Below are 23,865 nucleotides of genomic sequence, written 5' to 3'. Positions count from 1 at the left end.
CAGAGCATATTGCTAAAGCTGATGAGCTTGTGATAAATTCTGATTTCAAGACACAACTCAAAGTCACAGCTCTGTCTATCAAAAATCTTCAAGGTCTACACTGTGCTACTCAAGAAAAGGTTGACAAACTTCTAGAAAAGGCTGAAAAGCTGGATATGGAGACCAAACTTGACAAAAAGAGGTTTATCAGACCTATTTCTGAAAAGGTAGAAGCAATTGAGAAAACTCAAGAGAAGCAACAGGCCCAAATCTCTGAGGTCCTGGCTAATCAAGCTTCTCAACAGGCTCAATTGGATGAAATTCAATCTTCAGTTGAACTTCTTCTCTCACTCCTACTATTAGATGATGCCAAAAAGGGGGAGAAGGTAGTTAAGTACAAATGCTCAAATGATCAATTACTGAAGAAAAAAGATGATGAAGCTGATGACCAGGGAAACCCTAGCAAGGGTAGAGGTCAAGTTCAAGGAAAAGAGCAGAGCAGCAAGGTTTCTTCAAGGAAACTAATTACTGAAGCAAGCAAATCTTCTATTCAAAAGAAGATAAGTTCTAAATCTGCTCAAACTCAAAATCTGATAGCAAGTACTCAAACTCAAAATCTGATATCAAGCTCTGATGAGCAAAGTCTGATGACAAAACCTGATGTTCTGATATAAGGTAGAAGTCAAGACTCTCAAAAGTTCATGCAAACTCTGAAGCTCAAGGGGAAGCAGACAACTGTCTACTACAAGGATCCCAAGATTCAGACACTTGATGAGGAAATTGCTAGAAGATTATTTCTGAAGCATAATCCAGGAATGGATTTAGAAAATCTCAAGGAGGAAGAAGCTAGATTTAAAACTGAAAAGAAAAAAATCTAAAGCCAAAAGCTTCTATTGCAAATAAACCTCCAAGGCCTAAGGAAAAAGGCATTGTGATCAAGGAGAAGCCACAAACTGAGGCATCAAAGCCCAAGACAAGATCACAATCTGAGATTGATCCCAAAGACAAAAGAAAAGGAAAAATTGATGAACCAATAAAGCCACTGGAGATGAAAATTCCTCAAATTCTGACAAAGCCAGTGTGCAAAATGGTTCAAGTTACTGATGATAATCTTGCTGGAGATAAAGATGTTCAAACTCTGAAAAGAAAGAAGATTTCTGAAGAATCAAAGACAACCTCTAACAATGCTCAAGTTGTTCAGAGTGAAGAACAACAAGCAACAACAGAAACAACAAGTTATGATAAAGTCATCAAGTCAACCTCTTACAGTGCTCAAGTTGATTTAGACAAAATGGAAGTAGCTGATAAAAAGAAACTTCTGTGGAAAAATGTCAAACCATCATATTCAAAGAAAAGCCAAGTGCTGTCTACTTTCATGACTATTGGGTTAAATGCTAGAGAACCAAGAGACAGGGTTGGACTAGGTTCTGATGAAGCAAAGATTAAGACAGGAGCTGAAGTTGCTACTAGAGATCCATTTCTATTGACTGACAAACCGCTTGAAGTGTTACACAGAAACACCTTAATAAGGTTATCTCTGTTCAAGTGGTACTGGATGCTCATGACAAGCAAAATGTTAAGGAAAATCTGATTCTATTTCTTGAAGATGGAAGGACATATCAGATGTCAGAATCAGATGTGCTGAATAAATCACTGAAAGAACTTCAATTCTTTCATTACCTTTTAGAGGTAAAGTCTAATATTACCAGGAGATGGTCAAACTTCATATTGAAGACCATCAGAAATAAAGCAATAATTTTTTGTTCAAGAATTACAGAATTCATTCCTAGTATTGTTGAAGATGATGGAAGTGAAATTCCTATGAGGAAGGATTCTGCTAAACTTTAAGTGTTACTGAATGAGAAATGTCTATGCTACAATGAAGATTTTTCTCATCCTAGGGTAATAAGACTGAATTATGGTTTAGAAAGAAACCATATATCTGCTTTAAGGACTGCAATCTACCAGATTGGAAGTCAGAATGAAGAGATGAAGCAAGTCAAGACTACAATGTCTCAAGTCCTGAGGATTAAAGAAGAAAAGCTGATATCAAGCTTTGTCAAGAATCATTATGGATTCAGATTGACTCAGTGAGATTGGTAAAAGCTACAAGGACTGTAAGTTGTAGTTAGTTATCTAGTTAAACTCTTATTTGCATTTGTACTTAAATGTTTTTGACATCATCAAATCTATTAACTTGTATATTTTACATAATTTACAAGTTGGGGGAGATTGTTAGTTATATTTGAGATGTCATGTCTAATATGATTCATGTTTAGTTTTTAGATCTTAACAAACAGGTCATATCAGGACTTACTGAAATCAAGACTTACTGGAAGTCAGAACTTAATATCAAAACTTAAGGTCATATCAGAACTTAAGTGCGGGAGGACTTTCACATAAGGAAGGAAGCTGATTTACAGTAGAAGATCGAGACTAAAATAAAAGAAGATATACATGGAAAGAGTTAGAAGACTGGAAGGCTTGTAGAAGATATCTGATTAATATATTTTAGGAGTTAGGATTATATTCTATATCAATTAGAAGTTATCTTGTAACTGTGTACTATATAAACACAGACTTTGGGTTTACACTATATGTATTATCATTATCGAGAAGATTATATATTGTAACCTAACAGCTCTTAGTGATATTTGTTTATCACTGAGAGAGAACAGTTTCATTGTAACAGAGTTTATCTTATTGAATATATCTGTTTACTGTTACTTGTGTTTAAAATCGATTTGATTGTATAAACACTGTATTCAATCCCCTTCTACAGTATTGTGTGACCTAACACTATTCCCGCAATGTGCAACTCCTCTGGACTACAATTGTCAATTATTGTGTTAAACCAACACTCAAAACTTACTATCCCCACTGTTGTTACCCACAAATAATGTGTATGCGCTCTTCACGGAATACACGCCTAATTAATTACTTACATTTACCAACGTCAAAAAAATTGATTTAACTTCCAATTTTTTTTTGAAAAAAAAGACTGTAAAAGTACTTTTTATCTTTTCATCAAGTGACGGGATAAGTCAGTATCAATTGAAATTTAACCATTAACCTTATAATTTTATTCTTTGTGCATCTATATTTCACTCTACTCTTATAACCATTGATTTTAATTTCACATTTTCAAATTATATTTTAACACTCTACTCTTATACATCTTTTGATAAGTTTTTAAAGTTGTGTTTGACATTATTGGCGCATACATTATATACATACACTATTTGCTCAAAAATGGTTAAAATGTTGTTTGATAAAATTTAAAACTGCTATATAAAAAGTGTTTTTGGCCTAAAAACTGTTGACAAACAGTCCTGTTTTTCAATTTTATGGAATTGCTAATTTTATTATCAAATTTCATTCAAAGTATTTTTTTTATTTTTTACAGTCAAAATGTGTTAATATATAAAATATTATTTAACAATCATTTGATTTTGATAACAAAAAATATTTATCAATATTTTTTTATAAAGCACACCAATCTCAAATAGACCCTGGGTCATCAGTTAAGTTTTATGTCTTTTTTGTCCAAATATTCCTTATTTTTGCCGACTAATTCCACGACTTGTTATATAACCAATGTCATACTAGTTACTACAATCAAATTATTAGATACTAATAATTAATAATTATTTCAAGTGTCTTTAATTAGTTTTGATTTTCGACTTAGGCCCCGTTTGGTATTGTTGTTACAGACAGGTACAACAGTTTTTTTGCTGAAAAACTGTCAGAAAAATGTTTGATAAATTCTAAAAGATGTTGACGATGTTGGTCCAAAATCTGCTGTTAGCAAAAATATGTCCTCTGTTTTTGAAAAAAGTTATTTTCAGCTTTTACAAGAATTAGTTATCAGTTTCACTGTTAAACCTTCTCAAAAATATTATTTTTATATATTATATCTCAAAATATGCATAAATTAAAAAAAAATTACCAAACAGTCATCTAATTTTCCTAACAACACTTTTTCCACCAATATTTTTTCTCACAACATAGCAGTTTTCAATCGTACTCTCGAACGGAGCCTTACACAATTATGAAAATAACCTTCGAAGAAATAAATTGTGATAAACATTGTTCGATTATACAAGTCCCGTTCGAAAAATGTAAAATAAAAACAAAACTTTATTTTTGGAATAAAAAAAGCAAGTTACCTATTTTTAGAATCGAAAAAAATTCCAAAGTGCCTATAAGCTGGAAACCGAAAGCAAGCACGCACGCACACCTCAATATATATCCCTAGCCCCTCTCCCTCTTTCAAGACCACTTCAAAACCACACTTGAAACCCAACTCAATCAAACACAAACACTTCATGATTCTCACGTCTTAAACTCTTGATTCTTCTCCTCTAATTACACCCCTTTTCTTTAATCCCCATCAAATCTCCAAACCCAATTCTTTAATCTTTATTCAACAAAACAAACACATTCTATATCTACAGCCATGACAGAGGTGATTCAATCCTCACCCACCTCCTCATCTTCCTCTTCTCTCCACAACTTTGAGTCTCACTCATATCAAGAACAAGAATCAAATGAAGGGTCATCATCTTCCCGGGCTTTAAATGAGCAAGATTTTAAGGAGAGAGACAAGAATAGTAGAGATCAGTTGTCTTTATTGGCAGTTTTGGTGACCCTTTTGAGAAAATCTTTGTGGGTCACTTGTACAAGTGTTGATAGAGCTAAGCTTAGTGGAATGGATATTGGGTGGCCCACTAATGTGCAACATGTTGCTCATGTTACTTTTGATAGATTTAATGGTTTCTTGGGCTTGCCTGTTGAGTTTGAGCCTGAAGTTCCCAGGAGAGCTCCTAGTGCTAGGTAGTTTCTTTAGTCCTTTTTTTATTGTATTTATATATGTGTTTGTGACAATGTATGTTTTTTTGAGAGTTGTTAACTTTAATTTGGATTTGAATTTGTTTTTGTTTGTTTGAATGCTTTCTTGATTTGTTTTGTTATGTTTCTTGATTTTTTTGTTAGTACAAAATAAGATAGTTGTTAATCTTTACAAATGAGTGAATTTAATATCGAAATGTATAAAATTATATTAAGAGATAAACTCTGGATTTATGTGTTTGTGGTCCTGAGTATAACCCTTCTCATATGTCTTTACGGTTGTAACTATTATCTGAAAGATTGTGGTTTAAAACAATAACACAGTACTGAAAAGGCGTACCTACAGTTGTTTGCAATTTGCATGTTCCATAGTTGTCATTATAGGGTGAAGAATGTGCTTGAACACTTTTTACTCTGTGAAAGTTGATATAGGAAGAGTCTTGAAGAGTCTGTTAGGATGTTGTATATATTCCACATGGTCAGGAATCAACAGAGAGGATATTGCTGCAATCTCTTTACAGTTATCTCTTTACTGGTGAAATTTTGGCGTTACGAATTTATCTAACAATTATATTGCTTAGGGATATGTTGCTTTAAGTCTTTTAACTTCAGCATTAATATGTATGATTCCATTGTACTCGGTAAATTAGTTGGCCGTGACAAGCTGGCCCTCAGTTAAAGAAAACGTTTTCTCCCTCACCTAAGCTGAAATTATATATTCAAAATTATATGAACGATTAGTTAGAAAGTCGATTCTCAGCTTACCCCATGGGCACACAAGCACACAAGCACATTAGTGAACTTATATTGGAATGACCTCCTTTAACCTGCTCTGATCTAACTTTTATGCAGCTTTGTAGTTTTAATAGCTTAGTCTATTTTGATATTTTTGTTTTTTAACATATTCTGTTTGAAGGGGACGAGTGAGTTGTGTTAGGCGTCTAGGCTTACCGACAATTCCAAATAACAGGCTACCAAATCTAGATTCTTAAAAACTGATGTGCCCACAATCAGCTTTTTTTTTAAATAAAAAGAATAAGAAACCATTGGTACCTCGTAATAGTTGCAGTATTCAAATTTCTTTCTGTAATCCCATTTCTTTTCAACAAATGATTTTATATGCATGTTAGTGTTTATTCATTATATTTACCACCAAGTACAGGAGAGTCGGTATCGTTCTTTTATTTTTTTTTCTTTTTCCCTGTCACATCTAATTTGAAGTTTTCATTTTGTAGTACCACTGTTTTTGGAGTTTCCACAGAATCCATGCAGTTGTCATATGATCACAGAGGCAACAGTGTCCCCACGATATTGCTGCTGATGCAACAACGTTTATATGCCCAAGAAGGACTACAGGTATTTTAGTATTTTTTCCAGATCTTCATTATAATTTTAGCTTTGAATATTTTATTAGAACAGTAGATTGTCTTTCTTGAACCGTTTTATGCATCCATCACTTAGTCTATGAGCATTACTTAATTTTGATTGAAACGCAAACACAGGCAGAAGGAATATTCCGAATCAATGCTGATAACGGACAGGAAGAGTTCGTGAGGAATCAACTAAATGCGGGAGTTGTTCCAGTAGGCATTGATGTACACTGTTTGGCTGGTCTTATCAAGGTATTCAATAGTGCAAATCTCGTTTAATGTTTTTTGAACATTTTCTAATATCGTGTAGTTGTAGTGTGAAGGTGGTGCTTGGCGTGTCCATTCACCATCCGCTCAGTCACAGGTTAAAAACCATGGAAACTATATATGTTAAATCTTTATGTATAATAAGAGTAGGCCTGCAATCCCTTCCCTAATTATTTTATGCTCAATTGCTCCTCATATTAATTTTTTTCCCGTGAACAGTTTTGATCACCTTCTATTAATGTTGAGGGGTGATTTTTGATCCCATCCTCTCACTGTCTATTATTGTCCAAGGGAAACGAACTATAAGTTTTATTTGAAGTTACTCCATGATAAGAGTATTTTTCCGTGTTAAATTATTAATCTACTACAGTACTTTGTTTATCCATACAAGCACTGAAGAAATCACTTTGTCATTTTGAATGGTATGTTCCTTGACCATTGTCTGTCTGCTACTGCAGGCATGGTTCAGAGAGCTCCCCACAGGTGTTTTGGATTCACTATCACCTGAACAGGTGATGCAGTGCCAGACTGAAGAGGATTGCTCTGCGCTTGTGATGCTTCTTCCTGCAACAGAAGCTGCTCTACTGAACTGGGCTGTTAACTTAATGGCTGATGTTGTTCAACACGAACATTTAAACAAGATGAATGCACGCAATGTGGCAATGGTATTTGCACCAAACATGACCCAGGTAAGGTAGTGTCATGCATGCACTTTGTATGTTTGGTTCAGTTCTATTTTTCATTTTATTCTTATGGATATTCAAGCCCCCACTTGTAGATAAAAAATCTTGCATAAAAAGCATCTATGTAACCACGATTATATGACCAATCATATATACCATTTAGTATTTTGTCCAAAAGAATTCTTTTAGGACCAGTTTTAACAAAAGAGTTGATTAAGTCCCAATTTTGCAAAGATGAATAAACAGGTTTATATAAAAAAAAGGCTATAAATATTCCAAAAAGAGCTATACTAACTGAAAAAAGAGCATCTTTCAAAAATTCATACCAATCTATTAAATTATTCAAATTTTGATGTAAAAGGTTTACAAGAATAATCATAATCATAAAGAAATAGAGAAGAGAGTCATACATTTCTATAGCCGATTTTTCATAACTTAAAAAATCAGAAAATTATCGTACTTTGCCTTTCTGTCTTTATATGATGTATATGTCTTTTTAATCGGCATAAATCTATTATAACGGCTATAATGTGGTCCAGGAATAATAGAATTACTGTTAGAAATTTCACCAACACTGCGACTTCTTGACTTCTTGTATTACAATTAGAGTGAGAGAAACATTTACTGCATTAGACTAGTGTAGATACAGAGTTTGTGCCTACATGCTTAAATGGACTTGTGGTATGGTGTCTCTTTTCATGGCCTCTCTGCTAGTTAGAAGCAGACATTAGTCACAATTAAATGTCGCCTTTTTTAATTTACCTGAGATTTGCATGATGTTCTACTCGTGTTTTATCTTGTTGTCTTATTATCTCACTGATGATGTATTTAGTAATCTAACTTTTGGAATGGACCTAGACTGGTGCTCCTCCTGCTTGTTATTGCAGAAGTAGAGGAACCAAGATTGTTTCCAAGCCAGGTGGAGACTAGGCTCTCTGAGGGATAAATCGTTCTTCTGTTTCTTTTGCTTTTTTATTTTCTTTTATGTGTTAAAAGGGTTTAATCTTTCAAGACGTATCTGCTAGCTGTAAGCAGGCATTAGTCACACTTATATGTCACCAATTCACCTTTCTTTTTCCTTTTATAAAAAACTGAAATTTGCATTATGTTCTAAGTGTGTTTTCCCAGTTGTATTTTAAATCTCGCTGATGATATATTTAGTAATCTGAATTTTGGCGTGGACTTGCTAGACTGGTGCTCCTCCTGCTTGTTATTGCAGTGGTTGAGGAACCATGATCGTTTCCTTGCCAGGTGGATACTAGGCTTTCTGAGGGATAATTTTTTTCTTGTATTTCTTCCACTTTTTCACTTTCTGTTATGTGGTAATTAAAGTGTTTGATCATTTTCTAACTTCTAAGCAGACTTTAGTTGCAATTATATGTCATTTTTTTTAGATTTGTATATGATCTACTCTTGTTTTTCCCAGTTATTGTATTATGTTTTCTGATGATGTATTTAGTAATCTGGATTTTGGCATGGACTTGCTACTATGGTCCTCCTGCTTGGTATTGCAGTGGTTGAGGAACCATAATTGTATCTGTGCAAACTGGATACTGGGCTCTCTTGAGTGATAAATTGTTCATGTATTTCTTTGACTTTTTTTTTGTTTTTCTGTTGTGTAGTAATTTAGGTACAGTATTTGCTCATTCAAGGCCTCTCTTCTGCTTTTGAGCAGACAATAACATTAATATGTTGCCTTCTTTTCTTTTTAAATACCCGAGATTTGCATGATGTTCTACTTGTTTGTTTTACTTGTCTTTTGCTTTTGCTGATGATGTATTTAGTAATCTAAATTGTAACATAAACTCGCTAGAATGGTGCTCCTCCTGATTGTTATCGTAATTGATAGTTTCCATGCCAGTTCGATAGTAGAGGGATAGAATGTTCATTCTTGTGAAGTTACCTTTTGTTTTCTGTTATGTGGTAAATTTTAGGTGTTTGATCATTCAAGGCCTCCCTGCCAGTTCTAACTTCTAAAGAGGCATTGGTCACATTTAATAAGACTTTTTTTCTTTAACTACCTGATATTTGCATGATAATCTACTTGTTTTCCCATGTTGTCTTATTATCTCGCTGATGACGTATTTAGTAATCTGAATTTTGGCACAGACTGCTAGACTGGTGCTCCTCCTGCTTGTTATTGCAGGGGTAGAGGAACCATGATTGTTTCTATGCCAGGTGGATACTAGGCTCTCTGAGGGACATATGTTCTTGTATTCTTTTTTACTTCATTATTTTCTTTTATTATATGTGGGTATTTAGTTTGATCACTAGAGGCTTCTCTTGCTAATTTGAAGCAGAATTAGTGACATTATGTCAGTTGGTTTTTTTCCCTTCCCAAAATACCCAAGATTTGCAAGGATGATCTACTTTTTCATTTATCTAGCTGATGATGTATTTGGTAATCTGAATATTGGCATGGACTTGCTAGACTGGTGTTCCTGCTTCTAATTGCAGTGGTAGAGCAACCATGATTGTTTCTATGCCAGGTGGATACTAGGCACTCTTAGGGATTAGGTGTTCCTGTGTCGTTTAATTTTTAATTTTTAATTACGTGGTAATTTAGGTGTTTAATCATATAAGGCCTCTCGCCTAGTTTTAGCGGACATTAGTAACTTATATGTTACCTTCTTTTGGGTAACATAGCTTTGCAGGATGTTCTACTCTTATTTATCCCTGTTACCTTTAATCTCACCAATAATGTATTATTTTCCCCTGTTGTTTTTTTTAATCTCACCGATGATGTATTCAGTAATCTAATTGTTGGCATGAAGTTGCTAGACTGGTGGTCCACGTACTTGTCACTGCAGTGGTAGTGGGACCATGATTGTTTCAGTGCTAGGTGGATACTAGGCTCTCTGAGGGATACATCGTTCTTGTGTTTTTTCTAATTTTTTTTTTTGGTATGTTGTAATTTAAGTTTTGATAATTAAAGTCTCTGCTAGTTCTAAGCAGACATCTAATTGCATACATTTTACTTCTTTTTTTTCTTTCCAAAAATTTGAGACTTGCATGATGTTCTGCTCGTGTTTTTTCCCTGTTGTATTAATAGCCCGTGGATGATGTACTTAGTGATCTTATTTTTGGCATGGACTTGCATATCTTTTAATTTATATGTTGCTGTTATGTGGTTAGGTGTTTGATCAGTCGCAGCATTTTATGTATTGCTCAGAGAGTGGGGTTATTCAGATAATTTTTTCCACTGCTAATAGTATTCCTATTTCACCTGCTTGCAGATGGCAGATCCATTGACGGCATTGATGTATGCTGTACAAGTCATGAACTTTCTTAAGACTCTTATTACACAAACACTCAAAGAAAGAAAGAGTTCTGTAGTAAAAGCATCCCCCTCTTCACATGCGGATCCTTCTGACGAGAATGGACATCAAGGTCCTTCGCAACTGTGTATTGAAGAAATTGCTGAAGAAGATGAAGTGAAAGAACCGTCCATTACTGGAGATCCTCATCCAGAAACTGAAAGCAGCGACTTTAATAACATAGGCAACATCAGCGATGAAGAACATAGTTACACTACTACTGAGGAGACTGATGAGGGAGGATATGTCGATACTCCCAGTTGTTTTTCCTCTGTCGATAATTTCGTAGGTAACCTGATCAGCGATGAAGAACATCTCAGTTACACTACTACTGACGATTCTGATGGGAAGGGATATGTTGACACTCCCAGTCGTATTTCTTCTGTCGAAAATACGTCGGAATCAAGCTTATCCAGTGCTGAAAAAATCCTGGTTGAAGACACTGCTCAAGTGAGTACAGTAGGTCAGTCAAGTGAATCAACTTACAGTAGCAAGATTTCCGAACAGATCAATGGCAAACAAATTGCGGTTCAAGCCTTGAGATCCATTGATAGCAAAGGAATTAGCAGTATGAGCAAGATAAACTCAAGGTCAGAGCGAATCACTGCCTGGCGATGATGCACAAAAGTAAGTATTGTTGATACCTGACCAATTCGGTGACAAGATTAAATTTTTCTTAACTTTACGAGTCTGCATTCAAGTATTTTTCGATTTCATGGTGTTTTAACGGCATTGGCTGACTGTTCATTTGCCATATTATTGTATCGAAATTCAATTTATCTCTGGCAGTATATTCCTTTCAAACTATTTGATCAAGGCCAGTGCTATGTGAAATAATTGTGGTTATGTGAATATAACTAGACAATCTTTCTTCTGAAAGCCTTTTTTGTGCATTGACTAACTTTCTGACAGTTTCCTGAGTTATGACAGAAGCAATAATATAGAGAAATTGTGATAAGAATATAATAATATTTTGGGATATTTGTAGTAGCTACACGTGTTTTTAGGAATGTAAACTAAAAATAAGTAAAGCTGCAATTTTTAAATCTCGGAGAAGGCCTGTCAATGGAGCGGAGATCTGATCCGATCCTATCCGGGTCCTTTTTATTGGATATGAACTGACTTGAAAATTATTCAATCCGCAACCGATCTGATAAGATATATATATATATGTATATATAGGGGGTTATTCCCATAGAAATCAATTTAAAATAGAAACTAGAAACCAAATAATTTTTTTTTAAAACTAATTCGAAATATAATACATATGTTATGCAAATCGATCGTTGAGAGATGTAGAAAAATACAGTGAAATCGGATTTTAAAAAAAACTTACGGTTTGACAAGAAAAAACAAATTAAAAACGGAGGGGAAAAGCTGAAATTGGGTGTGGGAGGGTACAGAGTAGTTGGGTGTGGTGATTTAGGGGGACCATTAGATTAGGTAGACCAAGGAACTCGCATGTGATTTTTGACAATAGATTCTTCAACCAAATAGCCTGACAAGCTGCAGCAGTCGCTGCCATAAACTCAGACTCACACGAACTAAGAGCTACGCATTTCTGCTTTTGAGAAACCCATGTAACTAAACTATCGTTTAAATAAAACGCCATTCCTCCCGTACTCTTATGATCCATAATATTACCGCCAAGTCACTGTCTGTGTATCCCGTTAGTATGTTGTTTCCATTGTCTGTCGTGTACACCCAGCCCATAATTCAGAGTTCCTTTTACATAACGTAACACACGCTTTGCAGCATTCAAATGCATTGAGGTAATTTTCTCCATGAATCTACTGATAATACCCATCGAGTACGCGATATCAGGCCTAGTGTGAACCAAATAGCGTAGACCACCAATCAAACTCTTATAAAACGTTACATCAACCTCTTTTCCTCCCTGAGCTTTGGTGATGACTTCCTTCGGATTCATTGGATGCTTGTCTGGATTGCACTCTGCCAAACTTGCTTTTTCTAATATCTTTTTCACGTATGCCTCCTGCTTCAACTCGATGTGACCTCTGTTCTGCTTTACCTCGATGCCCAGGTAGTGTGACAAAAGTCCCAGGTCACTCATATCAAATTTTTGATTCATCTGTGCTTTAAACTCTTTTATAACAGCCTTGCTAGTCCTAGTAATTAACAGATCGTCGACATACACTGGGATTATCAAAATATCATCCCCAATCTTCTTAGTATAAACAGCACGTTCGAGAGGATACCTACTGAAACCAAACTCCTCTAAATATTTGTTCAACTTCGAGTACCAGACCCTTGGTGCCTGTCGTAATCTGTATAATATTTTGTGCAATCTATTGACTAGGTGTTCCTCCCCTTCTTTTACAAATCCTTCTGGTTGAGCTATGGATACCTCTTCCTCTATTTCCCCATTTAAAATTGTTGTTTTCACTTCAAGATGGTGCACCTCCCAGCTATTTTTGGCAGCAAGAGCGAGAAGTACTGTCTCCAATCGAGTTACTGGAGCGAATATTTTTTCGAAGTCAACTCCCTTTCTCTGCGCGAGCCCTTCGCGACAATCCTTGCCTTATGCTTCACTATGTTGCATGTTGCATCTCTCTTTAGCTTAAAAACCCACTTCAAATTTATTGCTTTGTGTTCACTTGGTAGAGCTGTCAAACTCCATGTTCTATTCTGCTCAACTTACTCTATTTCCCTCTCCATGGCTTGCTTTCACAAGCGATTTTTCGATGTCTGAATGTAGTTTTCAGGTTCATCTACAGCCACAAGGAACAGCTCGTCATCATCCAATTCCACATGTTCGGCATTAGCATATACTTCCGCAAGAGACTTATAAATTTTAGGTGTACTGCTACTGCCAGACTCTGTACTTGACGAGTTTGTAGTATGTGAGGACTCTATCGATGCATCAGAATTCGAGACATACCCTGACTCTTCCAGGTTATCAATATTACTTCCCAACGTATCATCCTCTCCCGTTATTTCGTTATTTTACATTGTATCAATACCAAATCCAAACACAACAAACTTTTCCTCATCTGCAATTTTAGTCTCAAATTCGTGAGCCCAAGCCCATGATTTCTTCTCTTAAAAAATAATGTCCCTGCTTACGTGCACTTTCTTACTCACTGGGTCATACAATCTATAAGTTTTTGTCACAGGCTCCTTACCCAGGTGTACTACACCCTTACTTCTGTCATCCAACTTCTTCATGTTCACAGTTGGAATCCTCATATGAGCCACACAGCCAAATACACGTATATGCCCTACATATGGTTTCTCACCTGACCATGCTTCGTATGGTGTGACTCCAGATACAGCTCATGTGGACAACCGGTTCAACAAATAGATTCCATGTCATCACCAACTCTTGCATAACATTGAAATTCACGTGACCGAACCTGGAATGCCACAACCATTCCTGACTACAATCTTCTGTGAGCAAACAGTTGACCTCTCTAGTGTTAATTATGATTTTATATAGCCTGGTTATAGACCTCTTGACCTTCATAAACAGGGCTCCTTTTGCATCTCGCACCCACAAGTAATCCCCACACATCGAGATCTTGTATCCTTCTTCAGCCATCTGACCAAGGTAATAATATTGCTGCAAAGTGCAAAGTGCAGGTATATAGTATACATCATGGAGCATACGTTCACCGTCATTCTTGCATCTCATTTGCACTGAACCATTTCCTTTTATCTCCACCAATGACCCATCACCAAACTTCACCTACCCTGTTATTTTTTTGTTCAACTCCTTGAATTTCGATTTTTGTCCGGTCATGTGATTGCTACCACCGTTATCTAGGTACCATAGGTTTGACACTACTTTGTTATCATGCTTGTTTCGATTTAATCTCGAATTCACTTTCTCTTGGTTTATCAGCATGATATTCTTCACTTTTTTATCACTTTCTACTAACAAGAGTGTCGGTTCATCATCTGGTACTTGAGCAATATTCACTTCCTCCTTTTGTTCCTCGTCTTGCTTTGGATTTTTACACTCTATTGCGAAGTGACCATATCTGAGGCAATTCCAGCAACAAACTTTGCTCTTGTCACGATTGCTACGAAACGAGTTCTTTCCTAGAAGTTTCTGTGAGTTCCCTTCAGTTCTATTCGACTTCTTGATCCACTCCTCCCTAGTGAGCAACCAATTGATTTCCTTCTTATCTTTCTTTCTCCACTCCTCTTCAGTAGGAAGTAACTGGGTTGTGCTTCCACAGCTTTCAGTTTGACCACGTAGCCTCTCCTCATACCCTTTCAATGACCAAATAACTTCTTCAATGCTCATCTTTTCGAGATCACCAAACTGCTCGATATCAGATGTAATTTGTAAGAACTTTTGTGGCATAACTCTTAGAACCTTCTTAACGACATACGCCTCCGCCATCTAATCACCTAAGGTGCGTATGTTCGTCACTAAGCCATTCAGCTTCAGACAAAAATCATCAAGGGATTCTCCCTCTTTCATGCTTATAACCTCAAACTCTGACCTTAGAGTTTGAATTCTCGCTATTTTCATCCGCTCTGCTCCCTGACACAGCACCTTCACTGCTTCCCAGGCCTCCTTCGAGGTTTCTTTCTCCGCTATGGATAGAAGTGAAGGGTTTTTAGCACATAAACGCAACGAAAATGTAAATTTAAATCTTAAAAAAACTGAAACCCTCCGCAGGATCCATGCGAAAAATAATATTTAATTCGTAGTTCAGTATGTTTACCTTAAGAATTTTTACGTTAATGAAAAGACGGAGGTCTTTAATAGGGATCCAAGAACGATGGACGGAAATCCCTAGCAGCTGCTCCTCAAGTGTGAAACACTCCAACGGTATCAACCAAGAGTACAATGTGATGGAGGAGGAAGAGGTTGAGAGAATTAGTTGACTCCCTCTTGTTCTACTTTAGAATTAAGGGTTAATTATTTGGGTTGAAGCAAATAGGGTTTATAATAGTATATTTATAGGCAAAATTTTCAGCTGAAAATTTTCCATAAAATATTATTATTATTAACCCTTTAATTGATTATTCTTATTAACCAATTAACTAATAATTAAAAAACTTTTAATCATTAATCCCTTTTATAAACACTTTAGAAAAATAATTCTCTCACTTGATTTAATTTCTAAAATTAAATTCTTAATTAATAATATTAAGAATTAATTAAATCTCATTTAATCAATTATTAAATCTGCTAATTAATTATTTATTTCACAAATAAATAATTACCATCCATTATTAATTAATTCATCCACCATTAAATCATTCTCTTTTATGGTGTAACTCTGTAGGTTCAATATTCAGCCGATAGTAGAAATAAACAATAATAAAACTATTTTATCATTATTTATATAAATTCTCTAATTCATTAAATATGATTAATTAATAAATTAATCATATTTATTCTACATCGTGAGGGATACTTCTCAGCATATCGCGACTATCCGGATAATACGAATTCACTGCTTAGAATACCAGGAACCTATTCAGTGAGTAGTTACCGTACAATCAATTCCTTCTACCCTGCAATGTCACGATTAAATACAAGGCATGAAACTTGTGTCAAGCCTATCTTATTTAATCATTTGTTTTCTCATTCACTATACTTAGTTCTATTTAATGTAAATTAGAAACTCCTTTCTAATTTCATTCACTATGGCCAGAGATTCCTGAACTAGCATAACTGGATCAGCATTGAATATTCTCTTCCTTCACTGGAAGGGGTAGATCCTTTATTGATCATACACTATCTTCGTGTACAAATTCCTATACCCAGTAGATCCCTTATAATTGTCCCCGGAGACTAAGAACTAAACCAAAGCATAGTTCAGTGTACACAAGATGACTATGATGACCTCAAGTCTAAGAATACTTGTACAACTATCACTATGTGAACAACTGCTGACACGTGAGTGAACTCCATCAGTTGTTCAGCTGTGTGAGTCATGTTCAGTGAACTTATTCTATAATAAGCACCTACATATTAGCTATAGTGTCACCACACAAATGTCTATGAGAACAGACATCCTTCATAATGAAGCAAGCATAGTATGTACCGATCTTTGCGGATTACTAATTACCAGTTATTAATCCTACGACCAGGAAATATTTAAGTTTAGAGTTATCATCTTTTAGGTCTCATTATTATGATCTCATCATAATCCATAAAAAGCTTTACTCTAAATTATGGTATATCTTATTTAAACACTTAAATAGATAAAGCCCACAATAAAACCAAAAAAAGTCTTTTATTAATATCAATGAAATCAAAACAGATTACATAAAAGTTATTCCTAAATCATCATACATGATTGGACTTAGGACACATCTCTTTCAATCTCCCACTTGTACTAAAGCCAATCACTCTGGTATCTAATACCCATCTTGTCTTTATGACGATCAAAGTGTAACGACCGAGAATTTTGCGTCGTAATTAAGAAAGTAAAGTACATGTTATGTGATGAGATTATAATTATGTGATTAAGTGGTAATTATTTGTCTTATCTGTATACTAGAGTTAAGGAACGTGGATAAAAACGTTCCAATTTAAAGAGTCAGCTTAGAAGTCAAGCTGTGGTTTCGGGCCGTCAGGTAGAACGGAACCCGTCCTAATATGGAAATTAAATAATATAAAATGTGAATTATATGTGAAGTGAATGAATAAAGTATTTTGTCTTAAGAGACGTGTTGATTGGAAAAGATAATGAGAAGCGTAATCGAAACGCTGAGCGTCGGGCCGTCAGGCTGAACGTGACCCGGTACGCGTAAAAGAGGATAAAGATTTAAGAGGGACATATTCTATGATCAGACCTGAGTCATTATGTGACTATATGCGTGTGATTGCTTGACTGTGTGCACGATTATATGTTCTGTGTCAATTTTTGTGAATTTTAAAGGAATTATGTGATTTAAGTAAAGGTTTAATTAACCTTCGTGCATTTTTATAAAATCATCTGAGATGGATAAAAACATGGGATTTGTTCTGTTATCTTCGTAGAGGTCTTAGAGACTTTTTAAAAATGATAAGTGAATTTAATTGTGGATCTTTGCATTTTTAAATTGATTTTAAGGTGGAAAATGTATTTATTAAAGCGAGTTTGCGAAATTCATATAAAATCAACCGCTCGCTCAAATTCTTATTATGAGTAATGGATAAAAAGCTAATTTCGAGGCCTAGGCGTTAAAAATGTCATTTTCAATAATTCTCGACTTTTCGAGAGAGATATATTTTGTATTTGAATTTTATCGCATTTAAGTAAAAAGAAAAGGAATGAGTGAGTAAAAGGAAGTTGGTAAATTACTAGATTGCCCTTGTTTCTAAGTGCTATATATAACCCACTTCTCTTTCTTTTCTTTCTTTTCACTCATTCTCTCTTTTCTCTCTTCTCTCTTTCTTTTCCCTCGTCTCTCTCCCGAACACTCTCTCTCTTTTTCACTCCCTCTCGGCCCTCTCATCTCTCATCTCTCTCACTTGCATGCAACCCCCAAATCTTACTCAAACTCAAAGATATTGCTACCTTTAGCCTTTATTTTCGGTATACTTCTTGATTCCTATTTGCATGTAAGTATTTGCAAGTGTTTTGATGATTGATCACTATGGTTGTGTTTAAGAAAAACAATTTCTTGAGGCATAACTATAAGAGTGATTTTAAGAGGTTTTGGAGGTCATAAACTCGAGAGGAGATCCGTCATGGACTCTCTCAAGTTAGACCACCACCGGCCATGATCCAAAGGAGAGCCGGTGGGTTTTCCATGATGTGATTGTTAGATTTTAATGTTGCATGTTATGATTTCTTGAAAATTTGGAAAAAAAAAGGTTTTGGCTTCTTTGATAAAAAAATCGAGTGGGTGCTTGGTAAAATGATTTCCTTGGTTATAAAATGAATGTGTGCAAGGTGATTGTTGCTTAGAAAATCAGAATTTATGATTGCATGTTGAGGTTTTGGTTCGGCTTTTATGCTAATAAAAAGGGAATTGAATTTTGTGACGTGATCTTGGTGTAAACTAAGTTTAATTAGTAGGAAATAGAGTTGCATGTTGATTTAAAAGAGGAGAATAGTGATGCATGTCAATGTTTGGTTCTTGGATTGTGAATTTTGAATTTTTGCCGAATAGAAAATGGGTTTAGAAGAGATTGATTTGTGATTAAGTGAATGCATGCATGTTGATTGAATAATTGGATTAAAGTTGAGTCATTAGGTGATGTTTGGCTTTGTGCTTCGGAAATCTTGATGAAAATGAGTTAAATGACTAAGTTAAGGCTTAAAACAAGTTGAAAATGTGATATAAGACTTTGCATGTCAAGATTGAACTTTGCATGTGTGTTTTCTTGATAAACCCGAATGGGTCTTAGGCTTAAAAAGAGAATTGAGTTGATTTTTTTGCTAAAAATCTTAGTGACTAATGAGAACTTGTTTGCATGACCATGATTGAGTGGTGTTTATGTTCGAAATTTGTTAATAAAGAAAATGGTGCTAGTTTAAATGTAAGATCATGCTAGAACTAAAGTTGTATGGTGTGATTTTTGAGAAATTTGATTGTATATGTATAATTATGGTTCGGATTTTTATGATTAAAAGAAAGGAGAGTGGTTCTTTAAAGGTTGTTGAATGAGATACGTGTTTATGTGAATTAAAGTGAGTATTTGATTAATTTTATGGTGGGTATTTGCAATAAGGCCGAATAGGCCATATGAACTTAAGGTCAAAACTTGGCTTTTGATAATCAAAAATGCAATGATTGGATGCGTATATGTGAATGTCTATGGATTGTTTAGTTGATTGTGTTATGTGGTTCGAATTAAGGAATAAAAGAAAAGGGAACGAAGTCGATTGATATAAGTGATAGTATGCACGTAAATGTTTGGTTGTAAATGGGTCTAGTACTCGTAAAAGAGTCGTGTTAGTGTGATTTGAGAAATAGCCTAGGTCAAGCGAGTACGCTTTGATTGCTAGGTATATAAGGATATAAAAACTTCGAGAAAGAATTGTGATATGTGCTATGTGTTGTGTGCTTATTTGTATAAGCTATACTCGTATAGTTCGAGTCAAGAATATAATCGAGTTATCGTATAGAGTGATCGTTCCGGGAACGAGAGTTGGGAATCTAATTAAGATTTCTGGTTTTATTGTAGATTCGGAGCGTGAGGGCATTCAGGCTAGGAAAGGGAAAAGTATACTAGGTGGCAATAGTTCAACCCTCAGGAAAGCAATTTCAGGCAAGTAACTCTGATTACTTGTATAAATGATTATAAAGGAAATGTTGTTCATACCATGTAGAGTATTGAACTGTTAAAGTATGAAACCCTTGCTTTATGAAACCCTGATATTGATTTGAAGTACCCTTTGTTTTTGATAACCTGTTATTGATAATCCTATTGATTTCACCCGTTGATAATCTGCCTTTCTGTTTAAGTTTCCTATAATGCCATGATCATATTGAACCTTAAAATTATCTTGGATAACTCTGTTAATGATACCCTGTTTCTCTTGATCGCCCTAATGATCCCTAAGTTATTACTGATCCTTCAAATTTAGTTCCTTATTATCCTTGATACAGAATTCTTGAGAATTGTTCCTTGCGTATCTTTGATTTACTCCCTGAACTTTGTTTCGTTAAAATCTGAATTAAGAATGAGTTTCGACTTGAAAGAGTCCGAATGATTTCAAAGGCTTGGTAATGATAAAATGAATTTTAGAAAACCTATTATTTTCCAACTCAAGGATTTCCAAATGAATTCCTGATGGATTGGATTGAGACGTAAGAGGCTAGTGGGATTAGTCCAGTCATGGTAAGAGGCTAGTGGGACTAGTCCAATTTAAGGCTGAAATTATGCCGAATGGTACCTTAAAGACCGGAATGGAGGTCGATACGGGCTGATCACCCGTATATAATGAAATGGAAAGATGAGTGATCCAATCATGGGTTCTAAATGATTATTTAAAAAGGGAACTGAAACTTTTATTCAGTAAATTGATTTTTGGAAATGAAAATGGTTCATACTATTTTGAAAAGAGTTGATTATGTTATTGTGGAGCTTAAAGCTCAGAACCCTGATTCCTGAAATTGTTGATCATATGAATGATTCTATATCTTGAAATACTGTTGCTTTCCTCTATCGAAAGATCTATTTTGATCCTATAATGAATTGTGATGAATGTCGACTTTTGCCCTGTTTCGAGCTTTGTTTTCTTGAAAGCCCAACTATTCTTCGGATACCCTTTCCTTATCTCAAAGAAAACAAAAATAAATATATGGAAATCTGCCACCTAGATTAGCTAAAGTAGAATGCCCTAGTTTGTTCAAAGCATATTGAGAATTGATATTGTAGAACTGCTATTTAGTTACTTGCTGAGTTTTATACTCATTGTTTTGTCTTAATCTAACCATGGCAGTTAAGCAAGAAGATGGCCAGGCTTAGGCGCACTGCTCGTAAGAGCGTACCTGGTGGTCCCTATCTTGTTGAGGGCTTCCAGTTGCCAGAGTAGGTAGTACAGGTTATGAGTGAGCTCGCGCCTAGAAAGTGGTGTTTAAAGATACAATGGGTTATCTGTCGGTTCCCAGCCGGAATCGATATTGATTATTTAATAATATTTCGGGTTTGTAGGTTATATTCTGTGATTGGTAGTTGTAATCTTGTCTCATACTTTATCCTGTTGATCCTGTTAGTAGTTAATTGGGGTTTATGCATATTTAATTAGTAGATTAGAGGTGTGTGAGTCCTCATTTCCTTACCCCGAGATTGAGGTCGTCACAAGTTGGTATCAGAGCTACAGGATCTAGTCCCTGAGACAAGTTAGGTTTTAAAAAGGGGTATTTTGGGAATATATCTATATCGCGAGAGAGTTCGACTCATGTAGAGTTGAGTTAGACTATTAGGTATAGTCTAAGGGAAAGTGTTAATTGGTAAGGCAGAAACTAGAGTTAGGGTGTGAGTTAGCTGGAAGCTTTATTTGACCCTAACATTGTTTCTTGGTTGTTGTTTTATGTTTTCTCTCAGGATCCTAGTAGTGGTAGTGACTCAGACTCAGAGATTAGCTTGACTGGTACCCCTGTGGACCCTATTCCACCCTCTCCAGAGGAGCCTGTATATGTTAGTTCAGACCCAGAAGAGGACCCTTCTGAGAGTAGTGAGATCCCTATGCAGATTTCACCCTTGAGGCCTGATTCAGAGACCCCTGCCCCTGAGCCAGAGTCGGAGATGCCTAAGACTGTTCCTGTCAGCATTGGTGGCAAGTTAGCCCAGGACCGAGACTTTATGTACTCCCGCATTCCTGAGTTAGGAGCTTTGGTGGATAGACTAGCCAGGGAGTCTAGGCAGTGTGCTTCTGTTATGGATGATGAGTGGCGAGTTCGAGTGAAGATGGTGGAGCAGGTTGCCAGGAAGAGATTGGATGAGGGACCATCCACCAGTGATGCTGATGCTGAGGCCCGGAGGCTGCATAAGATCATTCACTGGATGTTGGTTATGTTGAGAGAGATCCTAGATGATTAGACGGGACTGTTGGTTGAGCCCGTAGATTGTTGTTGTTATTTTCAGCACCGGTAGGCTTTGGGATACTTGGTCAGATGCCGGGATCCCTTTTTCATTTATCTTGTTGTATTTCAGACCAGTGCAGTAGTAGTAGTAGTTGGAAGTTAGGGGTAGATAGGGGGATATTTTCCAGTTTTTCCTCTATTTAACCCTGCTATTTATTGTACCTTGTTTCAGAACCTTAAAATCCAGAATATTTCCTATGTAACCCTTGATTTAAATAAATCTATTATCTTGCTTTCCTTTGTGCACCTTGTTTATCTTATAAACTGTTCTCAATGCCATGTTTTAAATACAACCATGTTTTCGTACAACCATGTCTAAAGATCGTAAAACCCTATTCCGTGCCATGATAAAATAACACTGATATGAGAATTATGTAGTAATAGGATTGCATGTGCAAATTGGGTAAAACTTAAAACCCACGAAAGAGATTTCATAAAAATTGTTGTTATGTATGCCATGCTATCGTATTGCTAAATAATTGCTCAAACAGGTTTGTAAGAAATGGCCAACTCACCAGATCACCAAGAAGAAGAAATTTTCACCCAAGACCCAGAAATAAACCCAGAAACAACTTTGATGAGCAGACTTGCTCAGCTTTTGCAACAACCTGTGGCCCCAAAAGTTGGAAATTTCAAGCACTTTCAATCTTTTCACCCTCCAGAGTTCTTAGGTTTGCCATATCAGATTAAAGCACAGTCGTGGTTGAGAGAGATGGAAAAAGCCTTTGAGCTAGCCGAAGTTAAGGACGATAAGAAAGCTCAGTACGCAAGTTATTATTTGAGAGATGAAGCAAGTTTCTGGTAGGGAGTCTTCTAAGGCATTGTTGGAAGGCAAAGACTTATCTTGGGAGAAGTTCACTGAGATGTTTCTGGAAAAATATTTGCCAAGTTATATGCAAGATCAGTTGGAGATGAAATTTTTGGATCTTAGACAGGAGGAAATGTCGGTAGCAGAATATGAGGTGAAGTTTTCGGAGTTGTCAAGGTTCGTGCCAGAGTACGTGAATACTGAAGCAAAGAAGGCTAAGAGGTTCCAGTAGGGACTTAAGCCGTGGATTAGGAGTCAAATAGCAATGTTGGAGATCAAGAACTATGCTTCTTTGGTTCAGAAGGAAATGATAGTGGAAGGTGAGCGGGAAGCTGCTCGAAGAGAAAATGAAGGAAGAAAGAGGAAGTTTGAAAGCTCTGAGCAAGAGCAAGGAAGTTTCAAGTTCAGAGGAAAGTTTGGAAAGAATGGTGGAGGTCAGAACAAAAAGTTTCAGAAGTTTAGACCCGGGAATGGAGCTTAGAAGAACCGTTTCCAGAAAGCTGGACAACCGGGAAAGGATAGCAGACCCCTAGATGCAAGAATGTAGGAACTGTGGAAAGAGACACCTGGGGAGGTGTAATAAGCTGGATATAACATGTTTTAAGTGCAACCAGAAGGGGCATTATTCTTCAGAATGTTCAAATGAAGTAAGGAAGCCTGATTTGGCTTGTTTCAAGTGTGGCAAGGCAGGCCATATGGCTAGAAATTGCAAGGAGCCTGTGCAGAAGGCTAATGTTCTCAGAATTGCTGGACCGCCAGTCTCTCCCAGTACCATCAGCTCAACCCAGAGCTAGGACCTTTAACATGTCAATGAAAGATGCGGTGCAAGATGTGGATGTGGTAGCAGGTATGCTTGTTATAAACTCAGTAGAAGTAAAAGTTTTGATGGATTCTGGAGCAACCAGATCTTTTATTTCTGAAAGCATTCTTGATAAGTTAAATTGTGTTGCGTACCCTCTAAAGCCTAAGTTGATTATAGAGGTAGCCAATCAAGAGAAAGTTCTTGTTAATAAGATTTGTCCCGATTGTGATGTGTCTATAGAAGGTCGGCACTTTTCTGCTGACTTAATTCCTTT

The 23,865-nt window shown here is 35.9% G+C and overlaps 2 protein-coding genes across 2 annotated transcripts; one reads left to right on the top strand and one right to left on the bottom strand.

Annotated features, from left to right (window-relative positions):
* The first annotated feature begins 4,204 nt into the window (after window positions 1-4,204).
* LOC141697312 (rho GTPase-activating protein 1-like) lies at window positions 4,205-11,346 on the top strand. Its single transcript, XM_074501610.1, has 5 exons — window positions 4,205-4,815; window positions 6,066-6,186; window positions 6,333-6,452; window positions 6,926-7,156; window positions 10,387-11,346. Exons 1-5 carry the CDS (start codon window positions 4,439-4,441, stop codon window positions 11,083-11,085), a joined length of 1,548 nt encoding a protein of 515 aa, XP_074357711.1. The 5' UTR covers window positions 4,205-4,438; the 3' UTR covers window positions 11,086-11,346.
* Window positions 11,347-14,176: 2,830 nt separating this feature from the next.
* Window positions 14,177-14,839, bottom strand: LOC141696138 (uncharacterized). The gene has a single exon (XM_074500324.1). It carries the CDS (start codon window positions 14,837-14,839, stop codon window positions 14,177-14,179), a length of 663 nt encoding a protein of 220 aa, XP_074356425.1.
* Between the last annotated feature and the right edge of the window lie 9,026 nt (window positions 14,840-23,865).

This window comes from Apium graveolens, chromosome 11 (genome assembly GCF_009905375.1).
Source record: "Apium graveolens cultivar Ventura chromosome 11, ASM990537v1, whole genome shotgun sequence".
Lineage (NCBI taxonomy): Eukaryota > Viridiplantae > Streptophyta > Magnoliopsida > Apiales > Apiaceae > Apium > Apium graveolens.
Note: the sequence above shows the minus strand (reverse complement) of the source record. Positions and strands in the feature narration are given on the sequence as shown.

Coding starts and splice junctions, on each gene's coding strand:
- LOC141696138 (XM_074500324.1), bottom strand. CDS start 14,839: ATGGCGGAGGCGTATGTCGTTAAGAAGGTTCTAAGAGTTATGCCACAA.
- LOC141697312 (XM_074501610.1), top strand. CDS start 4,439: ATGACAGAGGTGATTCAATCCTCACCCACCTCCTCATCTTCCTCTTCT. Junction 6,453..6,925: donor GTTTGGCTGGTCTTATCAAG/GTATTCAATAGT, acceptor CTGCTACTGCAG/GCATGGTTCAGAGAGCTCCC. Junction 7,157..10,386: donor TTGCACCAAACATGACCCAG/GTAAGGTAGTGT, acceptor ACCTGCTTGCAG/ATGGCAGATCCATTGACGGC.